The following is a 26523-nucleotide window of genomic DNA, read 5'->3' on the forward strand; positions in this document are numbered from 1 at the left end:
GCACACTGCCCCGCACAGATAAGGCCACAGATAAGACCACAGCTGTCTGAACATCGTGCCCTCTGTCTAAACTTTTGTGGTCACAGTAGTCTGCGGTGTCCTGTCTGTAACCTTTGTCTCTGAGACCTTTGCCTCCTTCGTCATACATTGTGCAAGGAGAAAATGACGCGGTGGAAACAGGTGCCAAAATAACTTTGTACCACCCCACGATCTCGAGGCTGGAAGATGTGTAAGGGTCACAGCCCAAAATGTATCTGCCTGGGTTTGCATATTGTGTCAAGAAAAGGAGCCTCCACAGAGCTAGCCGGCAGCTTGCATGCAGCCCACCTGTGCGCAGCTCACTTGCATTATCAACTCCAGCCTCATGTCCTTCACTTCACTATTTGAGTTTAAAATAATGTACACATATACTACTGTTCCAGAAAGAGGTTTTTCCCTTAAAAATACCTAGAGGTTCTTACCGTAATACTGTGTTTTCGAACCTGACCAAAACTGAACTCACAAGATCAGCCGGTTTACAGAATGCATGTTACCCTTAAATGTTTTTTTTAAAGTATTTGAAAGAAGACGGACGAGCACAAGGTTTAGTGTTTTAATGCTCCATATATTGGAGGGGGTTGGTGAGAGAAAAGAGCAAAAAAGCCTGTCCTCTTTGTAATAAAGCATATTACATGTTCACACGCAAACTCTCTCATTTTATGACTTTAACTTTAGCTTTTTTGTGTTGATTTACTTGTACACCACTTCAAGACAATTCTAATTAAGTGGCACATAAATTGGTGAAATAAATAAAATAAATTATATTTTTTCTGGGTTCCAGCCAGAGTTCCATGGGTCATGAGCCTAGAGTAGAGCTACTAGCACATGGCCACTACTGGCTCAAGAGCAGTTTATCCAAGAGAGGCGTCTGGCCACAGAAACTAAACAACTGTTTGGCAAATTGAAAATAAAAATGAACGCATCTGATAAAGTGGACTCTGGTCCATGAGAGCTTATGCCTTAACAAATTTATTGTTGTTTTTAAGATGCTACAAGACTATTGGTTTTGCTGCAACTGATGAAAACGTCTGCCTCTCTGAAAATGCCTAGGCAGATCTCCAGTTCTGCCAGGGTAGTGTTCATCAAACACCATTTTAATGGTTGGCTTAATTGCTCTGCCAAGCAATTCACTCCTCAAATGAAGGAAAAGAAACTTACTTCCTCTGTTGCTTTTGTAATGTTGGGATAAGTGAAGGAGGATGTGCACATAAAATGGAGGAAATGCACTACTAGTATAGTTCAGTGAAGAGAAGAAAAGTAATGAGGGTAGGTAAGAGATTTTGGGGGGACTCGGGTGGCGCTGTGGGTAAAACCTCAGTGCCTAGGACTTGCTGATCGCATGGTCGGCAGTTCGAATCCCCGTGGTGGGATGAGCTCCCGTCGTTCAGTCCCAGCTCCTGCCCACCTAGCAGTTCGAAAGCATGTCAAAGTGCAAGTAGATAAATAGGTACTGCTTTATAGCGGAAAGGTAACAGCGTTTCCGTGCGCTGCGCTGGTGCTGGCTCGCCAGAGCAGCTTCGTCACGCTGGCCACGTGACCCGGAAGTGTCTGCGGACAGCGCTGGCTCCCGGCCTCTTAAGTGAGATGAGCACGCAACCCCAGAGTCGGACACGACTGGCCCGTACGGGCAGGGGTACCTTTACCTTTATCTTTTTAAGAGATTTTTATGGCACTATAACAGCTATGCCAAGAATGAAAAGGAGAAACAAGTGCTTTTGAGAGACTTTGCAAATCTCTCCTCCAAGACTTGTGAGGGGCATAATTTTGTGAGCCATGCTAAAATAATTGCAACTCTGTCTTGCACTCAGATTCCTGGTATCTGCGCTGTAGAGAGTTTCATTCTCACTTTCTATGCCTTCTTTTGCAGCATTCCCTTCCCATGCTTCTCTCCAAATACTGTTTGCAAAAATGTAAAGTATTTTATCTTCTCCCATTCCCTCCAAGTCCCCCCCCCCAATTCAATCTCAATCTAGCCAGTCAGATCAAACTACTTTGTGCTTCCTTCTCAGGGACCTTAGTTATTCATAGAATTCCCTTGTGTTCTCTATGACTCTACAGATGTTAGAGAGCTCCAGCTGTACCTCTTCACTGAAACTCATTGTATGCCGAACTGTGTGTGTGCATGTGTAGACAATCCATATTCCCAGATTTCAGTGTGCAAGTAGCTACAGGTTGAAATGCTCTCACTTCAGTTTCCCCCTCTCCTCCAATCTGTCCTACACGCACAATGTAGGAAACCTGCCTGCGAGAATATACATACATGCCATTTCCCTTTAAAGATTAGGTACAGCAGATCTGAGCTAGGTCTGGCTTGAGTTTGGCTCTTCTCTGTATGCTTGCCTGTTGTAACACAGGAAGCAGTAAAAATATGATCTTGATTTCCCTGACCTGGGAGTAAGACCTTAAACTCAAAAGGAGCCAATTCTGAGTAGGCAGAAATAGAATCAAACTGTATAAATGGAGAGGATGCCTGAATGCACCAAACTGAAACTGCGTAAGTTAGTGGTTCTGCAGATGAGTAGTTCAATATCCAGCACTAACATTTAGTCGTTATTTGTTAAGAGCTGGCCTTATTCGCAGATGCATACATCTTTTCTGTTGTTGGAGAACATGTGCAAGTTTTGTGTGTTGCATTTCTGTAGCATTAAGATTTTTCTCTACTTTCTTCATCAGTCTGCCCACACACCTGAGCCCAGACACTCCATTCTGTTTTTCCCTTCCATTACTCTGAATCAATTCTGACCATATATGTTTGTCCTGTCATTTCCTTGCCTCTGCCTAGCCTCATACGCCTCTTCCCTTCCCCTTCTCAGATCAGTCTTATCCGTCTCCTCTATCTAGCTATCTATCTTTCAATAAATAGCCTCCTTCTTGGAAGCTAATGTGTCTTAATCTACTCTGGAGCCATCTCCTCACTCATCCATCCACGCCTGCATCTTTATTTTTTATCAGGGTTGCAACATGAAAGAGGGGGAGGACAAGTATGTGTGGGTGGATGTGGGTGTGTAGTGGCTTGCCAAATGCAAGAGAGGACAGGTGGCTCCTGCAACTTTATTGGTTTACAGAAAGGGGGGGGCAGGAATCCCTGCTGAACATCAGTAGCGTGCAGGAGCCCTGGGTTTTTTTTTTGGGGGGGGGGTTGCCTCCGGAAGGCGCGGGCAAGCAAGAGGGATGCTACGCAGGTCTGCTCGGAAAGGATCTCCACTGAGTTCCACGGGCCCTACTCCCCTGCCAGCATGCACGGGGTTTTGCAGCCCTGGACGAAAGCAAGCATCTTGCCTGCCTATTGTTACCCCGGGCGACGCCTAGGGCGAGCTGCCCTGCCCTCCGCCCCACAGCCAAGGGGGTGCATGGGGGAAGCACCGGGCGGGGGAAGGGGGCGGAGCGGACGGGGGAAGGGGGCGGGTCTGAGTCCTCCTTTTCCCACCCCCCGGCCCAGCCCGAGTGGGCAGGAGAGAGGGCGCCCCGCTGCCTCGCCGGCTTCACCTGAGCTGTCACCCTCCTCGGACACGGACGAGCTCTCGGACTCCTCCTCCTCGGAGCTGCTGCCCTCGTTCTCCCCGTAGTCCACCTCCATCTCGTCGTGGTTGTTCTCCTTCTTCTCCCGCGAGTGGACCGGCATCGCGCCGCCCAGCCCAGCCCGCAGGCGCTCGGCGTCGCTGGCTCCTAGGGACCGGGGGACAACAGCCCTCCCTGGCCGGCCGCCCGCCCGCCTGCCTCCCCAACGCGCCGAAGCTCCGCCTCAGAGAAACCCCGCCATCCACCTTAGCCCCGCACAGCCTCACGCTCCGCTCCGCCGCTCATTGGCCGACAACCCGCCGACGGGCGTGGCGCGCGGGAGGGCGGCGGGGCGGGCGGCGGAGCCGGAGCGGCGCGTGGCGGAGCTTGGCTGCGGCGCGGAGGATCTCGGGACATGTAGTCTCTCGGAAGGAAGGCTTCACTCCACCTAACCGCCTGCCCTCCCGCCCCTCAGTGGGCGGCGGAAGGCGCGCCGAAGTGGAAATGTTTCCCAGGGTTGCAGGCGGCCTGCCAAAAGAGCCGCAACAAAGCCTCGAAATTCTGAGAGCCGGTGATGAAGATGGTGGAAAGATTTAGGAAAGGGTTTATTGAGGAGTCAGACCCGTAAAGCCGTACACGGCGGCAGCAGCAGCAAAAGGCGCGGGGAATTTGTGGGCGCCCAGATGCTGCCCGGACTACAGCTCCCACTATCCTTGGACATTGGCCATGCTTGCTGGAGCTGATGGGAGTTGGAGTTCCAACAACATCTGGAGGGCCTCCGCGTCCTCGCCGCTGTTGCGCAGGATGGCACTCTTTTAGAATGTAAGAAAGGTTCTTTTGCTGGATCGGACTAAGGGTCCCATTTAGAGCGAGAGCCAGCCTGGTTTAGGGATCGGAGTTACATGGCTTCAAATCCCCACTTCGCTGCCCTATAACTCAGTCTAAACTACTTTGCTTCCAAGGATAAAATGAGCTGGGGAGAACTCCTGTGCTGAATTTTTTTTATAAAGGCATTGCAAGATGAGGTGCTTGATTTTCAATGCACTCTGAAGACGAACTGTGAAATAAACATGGAGTTTGCCTTCATTGTTGTTGCATAATCTTTGATGCTTCAGCTGAGCAGTCCGCTACATTTGCAGGTCTATTTTCATCTGTTCAATTGCTATATGTGAAGTTAGGCTATCATGCCAAAAATTTACTTGCACTGAGGTCACATTCACATCATACATTTAAAGCACCTTTATAGCACTTTTCACAGCAGTGTTTTTTCTGGGGGTACTCAAGGGTATGCAGTACCAACCCTTTTTTTTAAAGGCAAAAAGCACTGGTTTAAAGTGTGACACTTCCTGTAACAAATTCATGGTGAGTACAGGCTCCATTTTTCTAGAATAGAAGAAAAGCACTGTTTAACAGACATAGCTTCCCCCAAAGTATCTTGTGAACCGAACTTTACCCATCACAGCTAAAATTCTCAGAACCCTTATCAGTTCCCAAGATGCTCTGGGGGAAGCAATGTTCTTAAAACGTTCTTTAAATGTATGGTATGAATGTGACCCTAATCTCATTTGCCATTTTGTTGTCTGTTGTTTGAAGAAACCCTTTTGGTCGCACTAGAGAGCCTTGTTTGGAAACAGTTCTTAGCTTCAGAGACCAGCATAGTTCCCATGGGGTCCAAATGGAAGAGGACCTCCTGCCACAAAAAGTTTTGTGCCAAATGAGTGATAGCAATGAGTGAAAGCAGTGTTTGGGAAGGAGCCGATGTCTGAAAAGCAATTCATGATTCAGCCAACCTTCACTAGTCAACAATTTAAGGATTTATCTTCCTCCTAATTTTGTTCTGCAGCAACTGTGTGGTGCCTTCTCATCCAGGAGTTTCTGGGCTCAGATGTCGTAGAACAGTAAGGAACCCCACCATGTCCCCACCCTGCTAATGTGTTCACAGAAGCTCAGAGAGCAATAGCAAGCACATGACAGGCCAGCCTATTTTATAGCTATCCCCAAAATAGTGGCAAGGGAAATGAAAGTTAGAATCATTAAGTGTGTAATGGCATCTTGAAACAGTAGAGGCAAAAGGTGAGTCCTCCTGTAGATTGAAAACTGGCTAAACAAAAGGAAGCAAGGGTCAAGACAATATATTTTTCACAAAAACGGGCAGTAGGGTCTGCACTTGAACTGTACCATTTAATTTATATATGATAGTGAATCAAGGGTGAGTGACAAGATTGCCAAAGTTGTAAATGATTCCAAATTAATCAGAATAATGAAAACTCTTCAAATAATGACTCTTCAAATGCTCCAGAAAGCCAATTTTAGTGACATATTTTTGTTAATAAACAATTTAATACTTAACTGTAAGATATTAATTATAGTCTTTTGTCTCAATCTTTAAAGCTGCCTTTATGTACGATGAAATAGTTATTGTGCGATATGCTTTCTTGAACATTTTTTACTTGTTTCTATTTCAACATATCATTTGATTGCAAGCTAATCTAAAAGTACATGCTGCAAACAATCTGGAATGTGTGCACAGATGAGAAAGGGTCTGGAAACCAAGCCTTGTGAGGACTGGTGGAGGGAACTGGGTATGTTTAGACTGGTAAAGGGGAGACTGAGAGGATATATGAAAGCTACTTTCAAATATCTCAAGGGTTTCCACATGGAGGATGGAGCAAGCTTGTTTTCTCCAGGCTAGAACCTGAAGCAATAGAAAGGAGATTCCAACTAAACATCACGAAGAACTATCTGACAGTAAGCTGTTTGACAGTGGAACAGACTCCGTTGGGAGGCTGTGGACTCTCCTTCATTGGAGGTTTTTAAGCAGAGGTTGGATGACCACCTGTCATGTATGAGCTAGTTGAGAATCCCGCATTGCAGGGGCCTTGGGGTCCCTTCCAACTCTATAATTCTATGGTTCTTTTAACTTCTTAATGCCTGTAAGGTATAATCCCATTGCGTGGAAAAAAAATTCTGACACCCATAAAAGAGTACAAGTGAACAGAGAGGACAATTAAAGGTTAAAAAATTAAACAATTTATATTTTTGCTAATGTACAAAAAGTGCAGTGCTCAGGACAGAACCCTCACAACACTTTCAGCATTTAAGTATTGATCCCAACTGCCAGAGTTGGCATTTGTGTAGATATATGCACAAAACCACAAATACAACAGAAAGTTTTAATGATGATAATGTATAATATTTTACAACAATGCTGGAGATGTTTAACCAGGAAAGGGAAGAAGAAGTGGTTGTAAGAGAAACTGAATTTGATATTTGTGCAACAGTATGCAGCGGACAAAAGGCACACTAATTTTTCTCTGTTTTTACCACTAAGTATGGGAACCTGCACAAAGCCTATCACAAAATTCCAACAGAGTTCAAAGTATGTAAGGATTAAGCATCAAATACAGAATGTCTCGCTTTCCCTGAATATTAAGTACAGAAACATATAAGTGTCCATCCCACAGAAAAACAACGAAAGAATAGAAAAATAAATTTGTCCAAGGAGCCCAATGATGACCTATAGCTGTGGGGTAAACAGATTTTTAAAACTTGAGTACAAATTATGTTGGTTTGCAGACAATGAAAAATGAAGCAGTAATCCTCTGCACATTTAAGTAAGAATAAAAGAAAAACCTCTGAAGACAGTAAGACTTTCTTACAAGTAAATATACTTAGATTCACACTACATGAGTATCTCTTGTATTGATGAGGACAATATGAAAATTAGTTCTCTATCCCATTCAAAAATACTATTGTGGGGGAGTGAGTGTTTAGAGAACATTCAGGCAGTATTTGATATGAAAAGGTAATTTAGGGGCAAAATGAAGCAAAGCGCTACAGATAGTAACTGAGAATAAAGGATAACTGAGTATAAAGCAGTGAAGGTGAACAGAACAGGTAGGAGGTCGCGTACAAAGAGGGAAAGGTACGGGCCAGAAAACAAATGTACATATCTGGTGCCTGTTAATCTAAATTCCAGGTATGTTAATCTGTAACCACAAGAAGTGGTGCTTTAGAGACTAACTAGTTTATTACAATGTTTGTTTTCGTTGGAGCTCAAATGCAGCACAGGATAACCTAAGATAAAAACTAAAGCTAATATGAATACAAAACACACCCTTTATTATTGGTGCACCAAGTCTATATGAAAACAAGGCAATGCATGTGACATTCTAACTTTTGGTAATGCATAACTACAAGGAAAGGGAAGGTGTTATTTTTATAGTAAGTCAATAATTCATAATCCTGAAAAATATAAAGTTGCTAATTAATTTCATTCTATGATTCTGTTTCCTTATCCCCTTGCAACTAAAAGTGAATGGATGGACACACACATTGCATGCATCCAATGAAAGCTGATGAGAACCCCTGCTTTCTCCCTGAATTTGTGCAGGGAGTATCCCTGTATTTGTCCCTTAAGTTTGCTCCAGTACCCATTCACCTGTCCTGATTGTAGTGCAAGTTTAACTGGCTACATCTGGCCAAGTAGGATTTTACCACCACTACCCAAACTTCACTGGCTGTAGTTTTTTGTTTTGCCTACTAAGTCTACACTGTTAGGTCAAGGGAGGAGTAGTTAATGTTAAGTGTGATGCCACTGGACAGGTTAAGATGTCCAGGTGTAGGCACAACTGTTTGATACTATTCTTTTTAACCCAGTGTGGTGTAGTGGTTAAGAGCGGTAGTCTCGTAATCTGGGGAACCGGGTTCGCGTCTCCACTCCTCCGCATGCAGCTGCTGGGTGACCTTGGGCTAGTCACACTTCTTTGAAGTCTCTCAGCCCCACTCACCTCACAGAGTGTTTGTTGTGGGGGAGGAAGGGAAAGGAGAATGTTAGCCGCTTTGAGACTCCTTAAAGGGAGTGAAAGGCAGGATATCAAATCCAAACTCTTCTTCTTCATTTCACGATCTACTCCAATGGCACCTTCTGGTATTGCAGACGCCACTGCCGATTCACATCTCTACCTACTGTGCCCTAAAAATACCTAGAGACAATGCCACAAGAAGAGTATGAAGCATATTATATTCTTTTCATATGTTTTGATGTGTTTAGATTGTTTGCAATCCACCTTGAGTACTAATGGTTGGTATAAATGTTCAAACCCCCACCCCCACCCCACACTACAAGTACTCAAAGCAATGTGGAAAAAACTAATCTACAATAAATTATGCGCATGGGAGTGGCTTTCATATGACAGATTCAGAGTGTGGCAACTGGGGACAGGTCAGTATGTGCACTTTTACAGGGAGTCAGGAGACAAAAATGGAGCAGATAGGAAAGATGGAAATACCCCTTCTATTTTCAAGTTTCTTACTTTAATGCCCTTCTTTGTTCTCCTGAAGAGACTATGTAAACTGCTGAATAGCAGCACTGAAGCTAAATTATGTGGGACAAGTTCCCAGAGGACAGGCTGCTCCTGTGTAGAAATGTTTCAGTGGTATGAGAATGGCACTTCTTTTGCAACTTAGCTTGCAGACAGAATGCTACACTGAATGTGTGAAATGGGAGACAAATGACCTTACCTCTGAGAGTGATTCTAGGGATTGATACTTGCACACCTGAGCTTAAATTAAACACTGAAATTGTTTGTTTTTCCTTCCTTCTGTTTTGCTAGCTGTGCAAGTGAACTCAGCCAGATATATATAGCTGAAGGCAAGGGGTTTTTTTCATAGTGGGGACTGACCTCTAGGATAGGTAATTACATTCTTGCACAATCCTATAATGTATCAGTGACAGGAAAATGTGCAAGTGGAAAAGAGGGATGGCCCCTTTCAGAATAAAATACCAATTCAAAGTGAATGGACATATAAAACACTTAATTTAAATTAATTAAAAGTGCATGAACATAGTGCAGAAGTTCTTCCAAGTCCTGACAATGAACATGATTTCAAGCACTGAGCCATAAGAGCCAACTATAGAAGGGCCACTATACTCAGCAGATAAACTGCATGCAGATTTGCGGCCTCTTCTTAAAACAATCACAGCCAAGAGGGTTCCAAACTTTTCCTTTCAGTTTTTTAGCTTAAGAATTTTTATATTTCTGAATCCCTAGATTTTATAGCTCTAGCTTCTGCCAGAAATTTTATTTCTAAAAGAAATGTACAGAACACCTAAAGTAGCAAAACTGATTTCCTCACCGGACAGGCACCACCCTTTGCTTCTTTAGAGTACAAATCTAACTAAGCATGCTTACTCGGGAGTAAATTCTAATGAGCCCAAAGTGGCTTACTCCCATGAATCTTCTCCCCCCACGTGAGTAGTAGTAAGAACTGCAAAGGGGCTTGGCGGCACCCAAAAGACCAACAAATGTATTGCAGATCACGCCATAGGAAGTTCGTCAAGCTTTCAGGGTGCCACAAGACTCTCGGCTGCAGGTGGTCGCAGCCTCGACGTCCGAGCGCCAGTAAACCACGCCACTCTGCTCCTCTGCCCTCACGAGACCCCACTGATCAAGGCTCCCCCAGCGCGTAAACGAAGGCGACGCCGGAAGAACCGCCTTCCCTTTGAGTCCCCCGGCTATGACGTCAGAGCGAAGGCGGTTGCCATGGGAAGCCTGGAATTCGCACCTGACGGCTGTCGTGAAACGTTGGGGGGGGGCAGTGCTCGGAGAGTAAGGGAGGAGAGAGGAGGAGGAGGAGGAGTAACGCGGTGCTGCGGAGCGAGAAGCCCTAAGCCAGCCCTGCCTACCTCGCCACAGCCGCCACCAACCCTCCCTTCACCAACCCCGCGCGCCCGAGAGCTTCGAGTGCGCCGGCCGCACCCGCCCCTTCGGAGCCTCGGGGCGCCGCCGCCGCCTGCTATGTAGGCTGCGCTGACCGGGGGCGCGGATCCGGAGGCCGCAGCGCACCTCAGGTTTCGCCGGGGGGTCCCGGCGGCGTCGACTGTACGAGGAGGGCGTCGGCGAGGACAACAGCGCGGCTACCCGCCCCGGGGGCCCCGCAGGCGGGATGTTCTCCAAGAAGCCCCACGGAGATGTGCGGAAATCCACGCAGAAGGTGCTGGACACCCGCAAGGACCCGCTCACCCGCCTCAAGCACTTGCGCGTCGTTATCGGTGAGGAAGGGGAGGCGGGGGCCCCGAGGCCTTGCTAGCTGCTGAGGGTCTGGAGGGGGGCGGGGCGGGGGGTTCACCTCGGTTGCAAGGGAAGAGGCCGGGTTGGAGAAGCCCTTGCTGGGCTGGGCTGGTGCCCGAGCGAGGGGGGAGGCCGTCCCGAGAGCTTTCTCCTCCTCCTCTCCCCTCCCTGCCTTATCTTTGCTAGAGGTGGGTGGGAAAGAGAGGTTGGACGGTGCTGGGGTGCTTTGAGGTTGGGGAGCAGCAGCTGCGTTTTTGGCGAGAGGTGAGGAGAAGCTCCATCCCAACTCTTTTGTTGGCATGACAACCCGGACACTGATGGCACTGTGGGAAATGACAGGAGAGGAATACCTGGAGAGTGATGAAAATATCCACCAGCTGCCTGTTTTTACACACGCCCATGCTATTTACACACACACACACCCATGCCTGACTTGCCTTGCATATATTAAGATGAGGCAACCTGCTTTGCACCCTGTGTTGCGATAATGTTTTGGGGGTTGCTGACTGCTGGATAAATATGCTGCTTTCATAGGTGCGATTGGGATGGTTGTCAGCCCTGTGCTTTGAGTTTGTGTTTGGGCATGTCTAGAATGTCTTAACTTTGTGGAATCTGGTGTAGGGTTTCTTGTCTTCTTATGCTTACTGCCCAGAGTAGTACTTACTTCAGGCTGTGCAGTCTCTGAGAACACAAAGCTGAAAATTAGGGACACAAATTGTTCTATCTATGCAGTTTGGGATCTTGTCTTCAGCTCAAGAGTGTATTGGGGCAAATCTGCCCCAGGAAGCTTCTTGCTTTTCTACTAGTGCATTCCAGCACCTGCCTAGGACTATGAAAAGTTTCAGGAAGTGAACATTTGGATGGGCTCTGATACAGAGATTCATTACTTTTTTCTATTTGTGGTCCAGTTTGATGAAAATATGTATTGAGATTGGTGTCTTTGGTTGGTGACATTCATTAAAATAAACATAGCATATTATAGAGTTCTAGTATTGTGTGGGAAGGGCAGCATAAATTAGCTAATCTTAATTAACTAATCCCTGAGGCAGGAACTCAGATACTTGTTTTGACTGTGTAAGCCCAAGGGTTTGATAGCATTGGATCTGCCTGCTTTTTTTCTACAAACTTGTTACTCACTCATGCTTGATTGAAGTGCATTATTCCACATGTTTTCATGATGAGTTTTCATTCTGTTGGTTTTGCAGGTGTCAGCTTATTTAAGATGAGTACTTTATGACAAGTGTATGATAAAATGCAGAATCAAAAATGTTTCAAATTACTTGAGTCTTCATCAGAGTTGCAGTCCTAGGCATGTTTACTCAAACCTAAGTCACACTTTATCCATTGGGCTTACTCCCAGTTAAATGAGAGTTGGATTGTATCCTGAAGCTTTCATATGCAAACCTGTATATCAGCTTACAATTAACAGAATCACCAGCTGGCGATACACAAACATACACACACACACGTGTGTGTGTGTGTGTGTGTGTGTGTTAGGGTATCTACTGGAGAGAACCCTGCTAGTATTCAGTATTGTAATTTATGCATTTATTATTACAGTGGTGCCCCGCAAGACGAATGCCTCGCAAGACAGAAAACTCTCTAGACGAAAGAGTTTTCCGTTTTGGAGGTGCTTCGCAAAACGAATTTCCTATGGGCTTGCTTCGCAAGACGACAATGTCTTGCGAGTTCCTGCTGGTTTTTTTCCCTCCCCCCCCCTTTTTCTAAGCAGATAAGCCGCTAAAAGCCGCTAATAGCGCTAATCCGCTAATCCTTCAATGGGCTTGCTTCGCAAGACGAGAAAACCGCTAGACGAAGAGAATCACAGAACGGATTCTTTTCATCTTGCAAGGCACCACTGTATTTATTTTCATTTCTTTACCTCTTTATATAGATAAGAAAAAATCTCAAAGTGGTTTGCAACACATTAGAACATCATATAAAACAATCCAGAATCATCATCTTATTTGGTGATCACTTGTAGCTGTAAGATTGTCTTCCATGAACATGGTCTTAACAGTGAGTCCGTAAGTGACTGTGAAGGCCAATTCTGGATTCATATGTCCTTCCACAGTGGGAACATAGGTTTCTGGGCAGGAGTTCATCACAGTCAGGATTTGCCAAACATGCCTTCCTCTTAACTTGTTTCTCCTTTTCGCCCTGAGTTTGTGCTTCTTCAAAGTCCATGACACTTTTGGTAAAGGCTGTTTTCCAGTTGGAGCACTTGCAGGCCAGTGTTTCCCAGTTATTAGGTTTATGTTACATTTTTAAGGATTTGCCTTGAGAGCGTCTTTAAACCTCTTTTGTTGTCCACTGGTATTTTGCTTTCCATTCTTGAGTTGGGAATAGAGTAGTTGCTTTGGAAGACAATAATCAGGCATCTGAACAACATGACCAGTCCAATAAAGTTGATGTCAAAGAATCATTGCTTTGACACTAGTGATCTTTACTTCTTCCAGTATGCTGACATTAGTTCACCTGTCTTCCCACGTGATGCATAATTTTTTTTTGAAACACCATTGATTGAATATTTCAAAGAATTGTAGATGGCGTTTATAAGTGGTCCATGTTTCACAAGTGTAAAGTTGGTAGTACAATAGCTTTGTAAGCAAGCATTTTGGTTTCTCTGCAAATGTCCTGGCCGTCAAACACTCTGTGCTTCAATCAGGAGACTCACACAGCTCAGGCGATGCTGTCTTCTCTTGTTGAAACATAACTGCCCAGGTAGGAAAAGTGATCAGCGCTTTCCAACATTACACCATTAAGTTGGATTTGTGGTGCTGTAGAGGGGTCGTTTTGTGCTTGTTGGTGCAGCATTTTGTTTTTTTGGATATTGAGCGATAGGCCAAGTTTTCCATAAGCTGCTGCAAAGATATTTAGGGTGATTTGGAGGTCATCCTCTGAGATATAAAAGATGTTGTGTAAGAGAATTCACAATGCCTTGCGTTGCATGCATCTTGAGATTATTATTTTTTTGTGGCTCTGTGTAAGAGATTGCACAAGTCATTGTGCTAGCACCTTTTTGAGACATTGTGGGACAGATCATTGAATGCTTAGCACTAGAAGAAGCACTTTGCTTTTTTGTGCTAAGTCAGGAAAAGCCCTTCTGCTCACAGAGCAGCATCGCTGGATCAAACCCATTGATTGTAGCTGCATTTCAAAGGATACCATAGAAATGACCTCTGTTTGCCCAGAAATACTTGTTTGCATGATATATTTTAAAGCAGTTTCTGTCCTACTCTTTGGATAAAACCTTTCAGCCCAGCAAGCACAATAGGCCTAGATGCCACTTGATAAGTTGCCTTTAAAGTAAGAAATATTAAAAGTAGTTTCTAATGCAGTTTTTGAGTAGGAGAGAAGCACATGCTCAAAGGTGTTCTCTGGATCACAGCCTATCTAAATATTTTTTGGTACCAGAGTGCTATAGTGGATGGAGTGTTTTATTTGAAAGTGTGGGGTTATATAAAAAAAGATCCAGTCTCGCTCAGTTATTTGAACTCTTTAGCGACACTATCCCTAAGGCTTTGAATGGGTTACAGGGTTAGAAACATACAATCAATTTTCCATTTTTAAAAAATCAAGATTTTAAAAAGCCAACTCTTAATCTCATTCTCAGTTAGAGGCTTAACGCTGGCTACCAAAAGTAGATGGCTTTTGACACAGGCTTGGATTTTAACAAGACTCTGAAGGAACAGTGTTAAATTATTGTGAAAACTCTAATGAGAACATTTCTCTTTGCCCACAACAATGATCATGTTTCATTTTATGCATAGTGATCAGATCAATTGGAAGTTGCACTTCTCAGAAGAGTAAGTTTGTTTCCAGTAGTTACATTGTCTACTGTTTTGAAACTCATATGGATGTTAACTATGCATTGTATTATTCCTGATGAAAGAACTGTGTGCTTAAAGCAAAATTATTTTAAATTTATTTATTGTACAGAAATTCATTGTTTCATGAATGAAACATCAAGTACTTTTTGTCACATTTGCATTGCAAAGAATTTGCCATTTACTATTTTGAAATACGTATTGTTTATGAAATATATATTGTGTATTCAGGTAGTACCACACCTGTTACTTTTAATTCTGATTTTATTTGTGGCTTTCAGGAAGTCTCTACATTCCTAGCCTTTGAAATTGGATCCACAGTATCAGAGGTTTAATTTGGAGGTGATAAGTTGATCCATGATTTAAACAGAGACTTCTCTGAAAAGTGGTAATAGGGACTCCTGACCCTTTCTGTCAGTGTTTTGAAAAGTTGCTCATTGCAGTGTTATAATGTATGACCAGTCCTATAGAAGACTGTGAGTCTTCTGAAAAATGTTGAACTGGCATTAGTTTGGCTACGGAGTCAAAGTCTGGCATGCTACAAAAATACTATGTCATGTTAATTTTGCATGCTGAAAAATATCTAAATAGCTCACATTTCCCCCCAATGGCCAATGGTATTGGAACTCCTATATGTGATCTGTTGGGGGATGGGAATCAGAGCAGTAAAATTTATTTAGGCTGCAATCCTATGTAAACGTGCATGGGAATAAGTCGAGTTGAAACTAAATTGCCTTTCTTATGCATAAGCATATTAGAGTTTTGTTATTAAATGTGTTTTTAAATGTTATATTCAAAGGGTTGCATCAAATGGGGTTGTTTAGCTTTTGTAAGTGAAACAGGGAAGGAAGCAGTTTTGTCACGTTTTCCAACTTTGATTTTAGATTTGAGTTGCATTATATTCTAGTATTTTCCATTTTGGATTTGCCACCCCACATCACTGGTCTTACTGTATTTTATTTTTAATTTATTTGTTAAATTTCTATACTTCTCATTTGTGGGACACAGGGCAGTTTACAATATAAAAACACAAAAATACACAACATAATAACAAACAGAAACAATACATACGCACCCCACAATTTAAAAAGCCATATACTGTATTATTTAATTAGCCAAATTTTGCTGACTATTCCTGTTTACTTGGAACATTCCTGAGTTGGAACCATAGTAGAATTCAGCAGAGGAGAAAGCTGCAGAAGTTTGTTTTTCTGGATAGGTAATAAGAAGTGTAAGTTACCCCAATGAAAGGATTTCTTAATTCAGAAATATATTGTGCACTGTAGAACACATTGGCACTTTGAGAATTTGACCTCTTTGGGGGTTTTCTCGGAACCATTTCTGCCACAAGAAATTTAGTTGCTTCTAGAGCTTCAACCCATTTAAAACAATTTTTAGTTGAGTAATCAATTCAGTTTGTATAAGGGTAAAGATAATATTTCTGAAGCAAGAAATATATGATTAATCAATTAAACCTTGTAGCTCTAGTCACCTTCTCCTGCTTAAACTAATTGTAATGGAGCAATTATAGCCCATATGGGAATACAGTATGTTGTTTCTTTTACCTTCCATTTGGGCAAATCACATGGAATCCAAAGAAGAGAAATAAAATCTGTACAGTGGTACCTCAGGTTACAGATGCTTCAGGTTACAGACTCTACTAACCCAGAAATAGTACCTTGGGTTAAGAACTTTGCTTCAGGATGAGAATAGAAATCGTGCTCCGGTGGCACAGCAGCAGCAGGAGGCCCCATTAGCTAAAGTGGTGCTTCAGGTTAAGAACAGTTTCAGGTTAAGAATGGACCTCTGGAACGAATTAAGTACTTAACCCGAGGTACCACTGTATATGAATGTTGGAGAGTGTTGGACACAATGCTTCCTGCTGTTTGGCTTGCCTTGCTGCTGACTGTTTTAGGGTTATGAGGCAAGCAGCTCTCACCCCTGCCCTTGCTAACAAATGACATAACAAAAGATTTTTTTAAAAAGAAGGTGATGTAGGAGACAGGAAGATAAACTGCTGCCTCCCCAGTGGCTTTAGAGAATATTTGAAAATATTTGACCATGGTTGTATAATAGCTGCTGATTTTACACATGAGCATGAAAGCAGTACCACCGCTTTGTCAACACAGGCTAGTATATTGGAACATAACCATCCAAGAAGCTAAAAAGCCCTCTTTGGTCATTCTGCCTCACATGATTCACAGTTGTGTGCAGCAGGCAGTGGGGCTGCACTTGCTGACCCTGTTGAGTAAGCTACACAGCAAAGTTACTCTGTATTCTCATACTTGCCTGTATATCAACAAGGTTGAAACTGTCTAGGCTAGGGCATAGAGTTTGCCCAGGCATGTGAAAGAGCAGGAAAGCATTTACCATCCTGGTTTTTAGCAATATTTTATTGCTTCTTTTGAAGGGGGGTCTCAAGGGTATGAAAAAGGAAAGGACTACTTATTTATTGTTGTACCTAGATCATCCTTCAATTTCCTCCATCTGGTCTAATTTCTGGCCTGCAGGATCGTCTGGGAAGGGCAAATACAAAAGGTCTGCTTGTATAATAAGATGCAGCAAACCTGAAATGAGATTAGGAAAATGATTTTCCAGAAATTGTGGGTGACTTAACTTCCCAGTATTATTCTCTGATGAAGTAGCTTCAGAATTTTGAAAACAGGGCAATGTTGTACTTACTGCAGAATGAAGCCCCCCACCCCTCAAAGTTCCAAGTGTATATCTGGATGGCAGTGCATTATAAAACATTGCAAATATCTCCCAGGACCATTTTTTAAAAAACATGTTATATTGAAGAATCAGAAGTATCATTTCCCTACTTACTTGCACTCTTTACCTAAAATGTGCATTTGCCAAGTGGGTGCATGACAAGAGTTACAGTGGGGAGGGAATCAAACTGCAAGGCACCCAATCCATTAAAAACACACACAAACATACAAACATACAAACAAACAAAAAAAACGCACACGCACACACTAACAGCATAGTTCCACATCAAATCAAGTTAAAGGAAATGGCTCATAATAACCCAAACTGAAATTTGCCACTGTAGATAAGTAGATGTTGTTCACAGATGGACATCTGTGTGGCAGATTGCCCTGGCATTGCAAAAGTGGGCAAAGCACTCTGTTGCTTTAACATGGGAATGTAGCTCCTTCCCCACCTCCTTGAATTTTATTTTATTTAGAACAAAATCTAAACAGTTTAAGCAAAAAACAATCCACAAGTGAACATAAACTACATTTGAGATAGTGACCTTCTAGTGCTAGTGAGTGTGCACATGCCTGTATTTTGTGCTGTATTTGCATGTCAGAGTGAAGCCACATGATAAGCACTTGTGTCAAAAGCATTCTGTATGAAACCTTTCGGTTGCTTCTGCGCTGACAGAGAATTCTCATTACATTATGATACTGCTCCAAATAAAAATTTCCACACCTCCCCACATTTTTTAAATAAAAAAACCCCTACCATCTGTTCAGAGATCATTATAGTGTATTGCAGGGGGCTTACTAAATATAAATAGACACAGCAGTGGAAAGGAAATGCTTAAAATTATGCATTAAGGTTGTTTGCTGATTGCATTCACCAAGTTGTTTACTTCTGTCTTACCCGTGTCAATGAAATGAGCGATAAAGCCACATATGCTTGAGGATAAATATGCCTATATATACATGCATTATCCAGGTTTCTATAATGGATGTCATCACAGTATTCTGCTCCATATAGCAAATGGAAGAACTTAAGTTCTTTGTTTACCATTGTCTTAATTTTCATTCCTTCCCCCTGTTGCCTCCCGTATCTTGAATTCTATATTGTAAAAGATCTGTCTTCGTGGTGTTACTCTGTAAGGTGCCATGCATATTCATAGTGCTGTATAAATTAATAATAATAATTCTATGCACAAATTGGGACGCGGGTGGCACTGTGGTCTAAACCACTGAGCCTAGGGCTTGCCGATCAGAAGGTCGGCAGTTCGAATCCCCGTGACAGGGTGAGCTCCCATTGCTCTCTCCCAGCTCCTGCTAACCTAGCGGTTCAAAAGCCCACCAGTGCAAGTAGATAAATAGGTACCACTACAGCGGGAAGGTAAATGGCATTTCTGTGCGCTGCTCTGGTTTTGCCAGAAGTGGGTTAGTCATGCTGGCCACATGACCCGGAAAAACTGTCTGCAGACAAAGGCTGGCTCCCTCAGCCAGTAAAGTGAAATGAGCGCCACAACTGCAGAGTCGTTCGCAACTGTCAGGGGTCCTTTACCTTTACCTTTTTTATGCACAAATTAGATTTTTAGCATTTATCTAAATGAGTGCTTTAGGTTTGTCTAAATGTTTATATGCTGTAATACCACCCCCCCCCACACGCACACCTGGCCAACTGATTAAAATAGCATTGTTGTGGAAAGCTGTTTCATAGAATCATAGAATCATAGAATCATAGAGTTGGAAGAGACCACAAGGGCCATCGAGTCCAACCCCCTGCCAAGCAGGAAACACCATCAGAGCACTCCTGACAAGTATTCAGTTTATTCATGTTTACAAGTATTCAGTTTGGTGCGGTGCTAGGAGAGAGCAATGGGTTGTATTGAATGGGTAGTATAGCTGATGGTAAGGGTTCCATCACCAGAATGGAGATGAAAGCAATTTTTGGATATTCCCACTCTGCCTTGCAGCCCCTGACCCTGCAAACTGTTAGTGATTCTCCCTTCCCCTTTACTTCCTGGGACCATCCAGAGCTGATCTTTCTTATTTTTTTTGTCTGGGGGGGAGGGGCTTCAGGGAGAGGAAGAATAGCTGAAAATTGTTTTCCTCTTTGTTTCACTGACAGAAGCCTACCCCTACCATCAGCTGAATTATGCTGTTGGCTACAACCCTATGTCTTTCGCTATGTAAAATGCCATGTCTAGGGATGGTTTCTCTCTCTCTCTCTCTCTCTCTCTCTCTCTCTCTCTCTGTGTGTGTGTGTGTCACTCACTCTTATCTTGTGTCACTTACCCCAACTTTTTTTTAAAAAATGCATTAGTTATAGTACAGTGCCATTGGTGTTAGAAAAAGGAGCGGTTGAGAGAATAGGCTGAAGGAGAGGGCCCATAATGCACAGTGATATGCACACAAAAAATGAGCAGGAAAGAGTCATAGCACATGTTTTGTATGCAGGAGGGCCCAGGTTCAACTTCTATCATCTCCAGGTAGGACTGGAAAATATCCCAGTCTGAAACACTGGAGTGTTCAAAATTCTGAACTAGAGATTTGGAAAAAGGCAGGTTATGCTTGTATGAGTTGACATCACAGTGCAGAATGCTACAAAAGCAATCTTCAGTTCACTTTTTTATTATTTTTGTTTGTTGTTCATTAAATTTGTATACTGCCCATACCCATAGACCTCAGGGTGGTTCACAACATAAAATTGCAGTATAAAAAACACGAAATAAGCAATAAAAATAAAATAAAGACAACCCAATAATCTCCCTTCCCACAACACATTTAAAAGGGCATTAGATGTCAATCAGCCCAAGGCCTGGTTAAAGAGGCACATTTTCACCTGACACCTAAAGGTGTATAACGAAGGTGCCAGCCAAACCTCCCTGGGCAGAGCATTCCACAAACGGAGCCACTGCAGAAAAGGCCCATTCTCGTGTTTCCACTCTCTGAGCCTCTTGTGGAGGAGGCACACACAAAGATGCCTCAGAGAATGATCTCAGGGTCTGAGTATGTCCATATGGAGAGAGGTGGTCCTTCAGTTATTTATCAATCTATTGATATGTCATAGCTGTAGGAGAATCCAGATCAGTCCAAATGCACATGACAGGACTACAACAAAGTATTTATGAGCTAGGCATTAAATGTTGGTGTGTTTATTTGGAAAAAAGTCTAAATGTCTGCACACACCCTAAAAAAAATTGGATTTAATCAAATACCAAAGCTTTTGCTTCTTTATTGTGCTAGTTGGCATTTGGCACAGTGGTTTTAATCATCATCAAGTCTGTATGAGGCTTCTAAACTGGAGGTTGTATTGGAATCTAGGCAGAAGTCTGCCTCACATTGCATGGCAACAATAAAGGAACAGTTATTAATATCTACATATGCCTCCCGAATGTTAGCATAAACAAAAGCTCCTGCCAAGTACGGTGTCTGATCTCGCAAACAGCTCCCTAATGCAATAACCCTCCAACTCTGAAGGTTGGGCCTATCCTTTCTATTGTTTAGGTTGCTTGAAATCGCTTCCTGGCAATCCATTTTTCTTAGCCAAACTGTTTTAAATAAATTTCTGCCATGCTATCTTTGGGTGAGCCCTCACAAGGCAGCTCACAGTGAAAAATGCTCAAAAGAAAGCGGCTGATCAACAATACATGAAAACAACATCAGATAAAATCAAAGGCAGAGGACCAACAAAACACAGTAACAACAAACGTGGCCAAATAAACAAGTCTTCAGGGGCCACTTAAACTTTGGCTGCAAGGAACTAAGGCCTCCTGAGGGCAGTGTTTAGTAATTGCTATTCTGTGCTACAGAAATATATCAAGAATTGGCTTAAAGCTCTATTGCAGTAGAGTATTTAACACCTGAAAGAATAGCAAAAATGAATAAAAACTGTAGCGATATCTGCTGGCGATGCAACACGGGAAAAGGTACTATGATACATATATGGTGGAATTGTTTAAACATCAAACAATTTTGGGAAATAATATATAATGAAATGAAAAAAATGTTTAGATACTCATTTAGGAAAACACCAGAAGGTTTTCTATTGGGAATAGTACCAGGAAGCGTAAAGGAAGAAGAAAAGACCTTATATTTATACGCAACAGTAGCAGCAAGGCTATTGATTGCGAAAAACTGGAAAAGTGGTATAATACCGACAAAAACAGAGTGGCTTACCAAATTATTGGAGTATTACAATATATCCAAAACAATGGAAGAAATTGGAAGGATTTCAAAAGAAAAGATAGATAGGGACTGGAAGGTGTTTAAAAGATACTTGCAAAATCATATCGAAAAATCAGAACTCCTATTAGAATAAACAAGTTCCGTTTCAAATACTGAAATATCAAATAAGATGGAAAACAACGTGTAATAGAAAAAGAAGTATGAAATTAGGGTAAAGGTGTGTGAAAGAAAGTAATAGTAGTGGAAAGATATTGTAATTGAGTAGTTTGGAAGTCAACACAAAGGTGGGGTGAAGGGTCGGTGGATGGTGATGGGGAAAGGAACTATTTGTGGGATTGAGTGTAAGTATGTTTGAATATTTTTAAAGATTGTATGAAATGTATGTTTGTATGCTTGTATATGTGTATTAATGATAAAAAATAATAAAAAATTTAAAAATAAAAAAAAATAAAAAAAATAATAATAAAAATAGAGTTATGCCAGGTCAAGGTCTAGAGAATATCTTGTCAAATGTGACCCACACCCAATTTATAGAATCATAGAATCATAGAGTTGGAAGAGACCACAAGGGCCATCGAGTCCAACCCCCTGCCAAGCAGGAAACACCATCAGAGCACTCCTGACATATGGCTGTCAAGCCTCTGCTTAAAGACCTCCAAAGTAGGAGACTCCACCACACTCCTTGGCAGCAAATTCCACTGTCGAACAGCTCTTACTGTCAGGAAGTTCCTCCTAATGTTTAGGTGGAATCTTCTTTCTTGTAGTTTGGATCCATTGCTCCGTGTCCGCTTCTCTGGAGCAGCAGAAAACAACCTTTCTCCCTCCTCTATGTGACATCCTTTTATATATTTGAACATGGCTATCATATCACCCCTCAACCTCCTCTTCTCCAGGCTAAACATGCCCAGCTTCCTCATAAGGCATCGTTTCCAGGCCTTTGACCATTTTGGTTAGAATCATAGAATCATAGAATCATAGAGTTGGAAGAGACCACAAGGGCCATCGAGTCCAACCCCCTGCCAAGCAGGAAACACCATCAGAGCACTCCTGACATATGGTTGTCAAGCCTCTGCTTAAAGACCTCCAAGGTAGGAGACTCCACCACACTCCTTGGCAGCAAATTCCACTGTCGAACAGCTCTTACTGTCAGGAAGTTCTTCCTAATGTTTAGGTGGAATCTTCTTTCTTGTAGTTTGGATCCATTGCTCCGTGTCCGCTTCTCTGGAGCAGCAGAAAACAACCTTTCTCCCTCCTCTATGTGACATCCTTTTATATATTTGAACATGGCTATCATATCACCCCTTAACCTCCTCTTCTGCAGGCTAAACATGCCCAGCTCCCTTAGCCGTTCCTCATAAGGCATCGTTTCCAGGCCTTTGACCATTTTGGTTGCCCTCCTCTGGACACGTTCCAGTTTGTCAGTGTCCCTCTTGAATTGTGGTGCCCAGAACTGGACACAGTACTCCAGGTGTGGTCTGACCAGAGCAGAATACAGTGGCACTATTACTTCCCTTGATCTAGATGCTATACTCCTATTGATGCAGCCCAGAATTGCATTGGCTTTTTTAGCTGCCGCGTCACACTGTTGGCTCATGTCAAGTTTGTGGTCAACCAAGACTCCTAGATCCTTTTCACATGTACTGCTCTCAAGCCAGGTGTCACCCATCTTGTATTTGTGCCTCTCATTTTTTTTGCCCAAGTGCAATACTTTACATTTCTCCCTGTTAAAATTCATCTTGTTTGTTTTTGCCCAGTTCTCTAATCTGTCAAGGTCGTTTTGAAGTGTGATCCTGTCCTCTGGGGTGTTAGCCACCCCTCCCAGTTTGGTGTCATCTGCAAATTTGATTAGGATGCCCTTGAGTCCATCATCCAAGTCGTTGATAAAGATGTTGAATAAGACCGGGCCCAAGACAGAACCCTGTGGCACCCCACTAGTCACTCTTCTCCAGGATGAAGAGGAACCATTGATGAGCACCCTTTGGGTTCGGTCAGTCAGCCAGTTACAAATCCACTGAGTGGTAGCATAGTCAAGACCGCATTTTACCAGCTTCTTTACAAGAATATCATGGGGCACCTTGTCAAATGCCTTGCTGAAATCAAGGTAGGCTACATCCACTGCGTTCCCTTCATCTACCAGGCTTGTAATTCTGTCAAAAAACGAGATCAGGTTAGTCTGACATGACTTATTTTTCAGAAATCCATGCTGGCTATTGGTGATCACAGCATTCCTTTCTAGGTGCTCACAGACTGTTTGCTTAATGATCTGCTCCAGAATCTTCCCTGGTATTGATGTCAGACTGACTGGGCGGTAATTATTTGGGTCCTCTCTTTTCCCCTTTTTGAAAATAGGGACAACATTTGCCCTCCTCCAGTCTGCCGGGACTTCGCCTGTTCTCCAGGAATTCTCAAAGATGACTGCCAGTGGTTCTGAGATCACATCTGCCAGTTCTTTTAATACTCTTGGATGCAGTTCATCTGGCCCTGGAGACTTGAATACATCTAAACTAGCCAAATATTCTTGTACTATCTCCTTAGTTATTCTGGGCTGTGTTTCCTTTGCTGAATCATTTGCTCCAAATTCTTCAGGTCGGGCATTGTTTTCTTTATCGGAGAAGACTGAGGCAAAGAAGGCATTGAGGAGTTCAGCCCTTTCTGTGTCCCCTGTTTGCATTTCACCATCTTCTCCTCTGAGTGACCCCACAGTTTCTTTGTTCTTCCTTTTGCTACGAACATACCCATAAAAGCCTTTTTTGTTGCTTTTAACCTCTCTAGCAAGCCTGAGTTCATTCTGTGCTTTAGCTTTTCTGACTTTGTGTCTACACGTGCTGGCTATTTGTTTGAATTCCTCTTTGGTGGTTTCCCCCCTTTTCCATTTTTTGTACACATCCTTTTTTAATCTTAATTCAGTTAAAAGTTCTTTAGATAGCCACCCTGTCTTCTTTAGGCACCTTCCATGTTTCCGTCTCATTGGTATTGCCTGTCGTTGTGCTTTTACTATCTCCCTCTTAACAAACTCCCAGCCATCATGAACTCCCTTTCCTTTAAGTATTGCTGTCCATGGGATCTCACCCAGCACTTCCCTAAGTTTTATGAAGTCGGCTTTCTTAAAGTCAAGAAATTGAGTCCTAGTATGCTTGGCTGCTCCTTTCCGCTGTATAGTAAACTTCAGAAGAGCATGATCACTCGCGCCTAATGATCCTTCCACATCTACCCCACTAACCAGGTCATCAACATTGGTTAGGACCAGATCTAAAATGGCTGTTCCTCTTGTTGCTTCTCCCACTTTCTGGACAATGAAGTTGTCTGCAAGGCCAGTGAGGAATCTGTTTGACCTTATGCTCTTGGCTGAGTTTGACGTCCAACAAATATCCGGGTAATTGAAGTCCCCCATTACTACTATCTCCCTTCCTTTTGCATGCTTGGCCATCTGTTCCAGGAAGGCATCATCTATGTCCTCCGTTTGGCTTGGGGATCTATAGTAAACTCCCACAATGAGGTCTCTGTTATTCTTCTCTCCCTTAATTTTGACCCAAATGCTCTCACTTTGGCTTTGAGGTTCTAAATCTTGGATCTCTTCACAGGTATACACATCCCTGACATATAACGCCACTCCTCCTCCTTTCTTGTCTGGTCTGTTTCTCTGAAATAGATTGTATCCCCCCATTATTACATTCCAATCGTGGGACTTATCCCACCAGGTTTCAGTGATGCCTATTATGTCATATTTAGTTTGCTGTACCAAGAGCTCAAGCTCATCTTGTTTATTTCCCATGCTTTGCGCATTAGTGTACAGACATTGAAGTCCATTAATCATTCCCCCGTGTCTCTTATTTAAGGATTTTTTCCTCCCACCACTAGGTCCGCGTGCTGTTTGCTCCATTTGGTCTATGACATTTGGATGATCATCTTCATTAATTGATAGACTCCTACCTTCAGGAGCATTGTCTCCCTCCCCCACATTAGTCAGTTTAAAGCCCTCCTGATGAGGTTTCTGAGATTTTTGGCAAAAACATTTCTCCCAACCGTTGTGAGGTGCAGCCCATCGCTTGCCAGAAGTCCATCTTCAAGAAACTGCAGTCCGTGATCTAAGAATCCAAACCGTTCCTGTTTACACCATTTGCGAAGCCAGCTGTTCACTTCCACTATTTTCCCCTCTCTCCCTGGGCCACGTCGTTCAACTGGGAGGACAGACGAGATGACAATTTGTGCATTTAGTTGCTTCAATTTCCTGCCGAGAGCCTCGTAGTCTCTTTTGATCTTCTGGAGGCTATTGCTTGCAGTGTCATTGGTTCCCACATGAACCAAGAGGAAGGGGTATTCGTCAGTGGGTTTTATGATTCCTTGCAGTCGTTCAGTTACATCTTGGATCTTAGCCCCGGGGAGACAGCACACTTCCCGAGACATCTTGTCAGGCCCACAGATCACTGCTTCTGTTCCCCTCAGTAGGGAATCCCCTATCACCACTACACGCCTCCTCTTGGGTTTGGTCGGGGTTCTTCCGTGAGCTGTCCGTTCCAAGGTCACCTGCACATTCCCTGAGGACTGACTTTGCTGCTCGTCTTCATATACCTGATCGACTGTTTCTTCTGCTGAATCATTTGCTCCAAATTCTTCAGGTCGGGCATTGTTTTCTTTATCGGAGAAGACTGAGGCAAAGAAGGCATTGAGGAGTTCAGCCCTTTCTGTGTCCCCTGTTTGCATTTCACCATCTTCTCCTCTGAGTGACTCCACTGTTTCTTTGTTCTTCCTTTTGCTACGAACATACCCATAAAAGCCTTTTTTGTTGCTTTTAACCTCTCTAGCAAGCCTGAGTTCATTCTGTGCTTTAGCTTTTCTGACTTTGTGTCTACATGTGCTGGCTATTTGTTTGAATTCCTCTTTGGTGGTTTCCCCCCTTTTCCATTTTTTGTACACATCCTTTTTTAATCTTAACTCAGTTAAAAGTTCTTTAGATAGCCACCCTGGCTTCTTTAGGCACCTTCCATGTTTCCGTCTCATTGGTATTGCCTGAAGTTGTGCTTTTACTATCTCCCTCTTAACAAACTCCCAGCCATCATGAACTCCCTTTCCTTTTAGTATTACTGTCCATGGGATCTCACCCAGCACTTCCCTAATTTTTATGAAGTCGGCTTTCTTAAAGTCAAGAAATTGAGTCCTAGTATGCTTGACTGCTCCTTTCCGCTGTATAGTAAACTTCAG

General features: G+C 43.1%; 2 protein-coding genes across 12 annotated transcripts in view; one reads left to right on the forward strand and one right to left on the reverse strand.

Annotated features, from left to right (window-relative positions):
* Nucleotides 1-3846, reverse strand: part of BRMS1L (BRMS1 like transcriptional repressor) — a 29508-nt gene extending 25662 nt beyond the window's left edge. The window contains exon 1 of the mRNA XM_082213779.1: nt 3526-3846. Coding sequence (XP_082069905.1) covers nt 3526-3661 — 136 coding nt within the window. The 5' untranslated portion in view covers nt 3662-3846. The remainder of the gene's footprint in view (nt 1-3525) is intronic.
* A 6281-nt stretch (nt 3847-10127) lies between these two features.
* The window catches only part of RALGAPA1 (Ral GTPase activating protein catalytic subunit alpha 1), a 129522-nt gene continuing 113126 nt past the window's right edge, over nt 10128-26523 (forward strand). For 3 of the 11 annotated variants that reach the window (XM_082213280.1, XM_082213284.1, XM_082213286.1), the window contains exon 1: nt 10128-10591. In XM_082213280.1, the coding sequence (XP_082069406.1) occupies nt 10486-10591 (106 nt within the window). In that variant the 5' untranslated portion in view covers nt 10128-10485. The remainder of the gene's footprint in view (nt 10592-26523) is intronic. The other 8 variants (XM_082213283.1, XM_082213285.1, XM_082213287.1 and 5 more) reach the window with 5 other exon arrangements.

Source organism: Podarcis vaucheri (genome assembly GCF_965113315.1).
Source record: "Podarcis vaucheri genome assembly, chromosome: 1".
NCBI lineage: Eukaryota > Metazoa > Chordata > Lepidosauria > Squamata > Lacertidae > Podarcis > Podarcis vaucheri.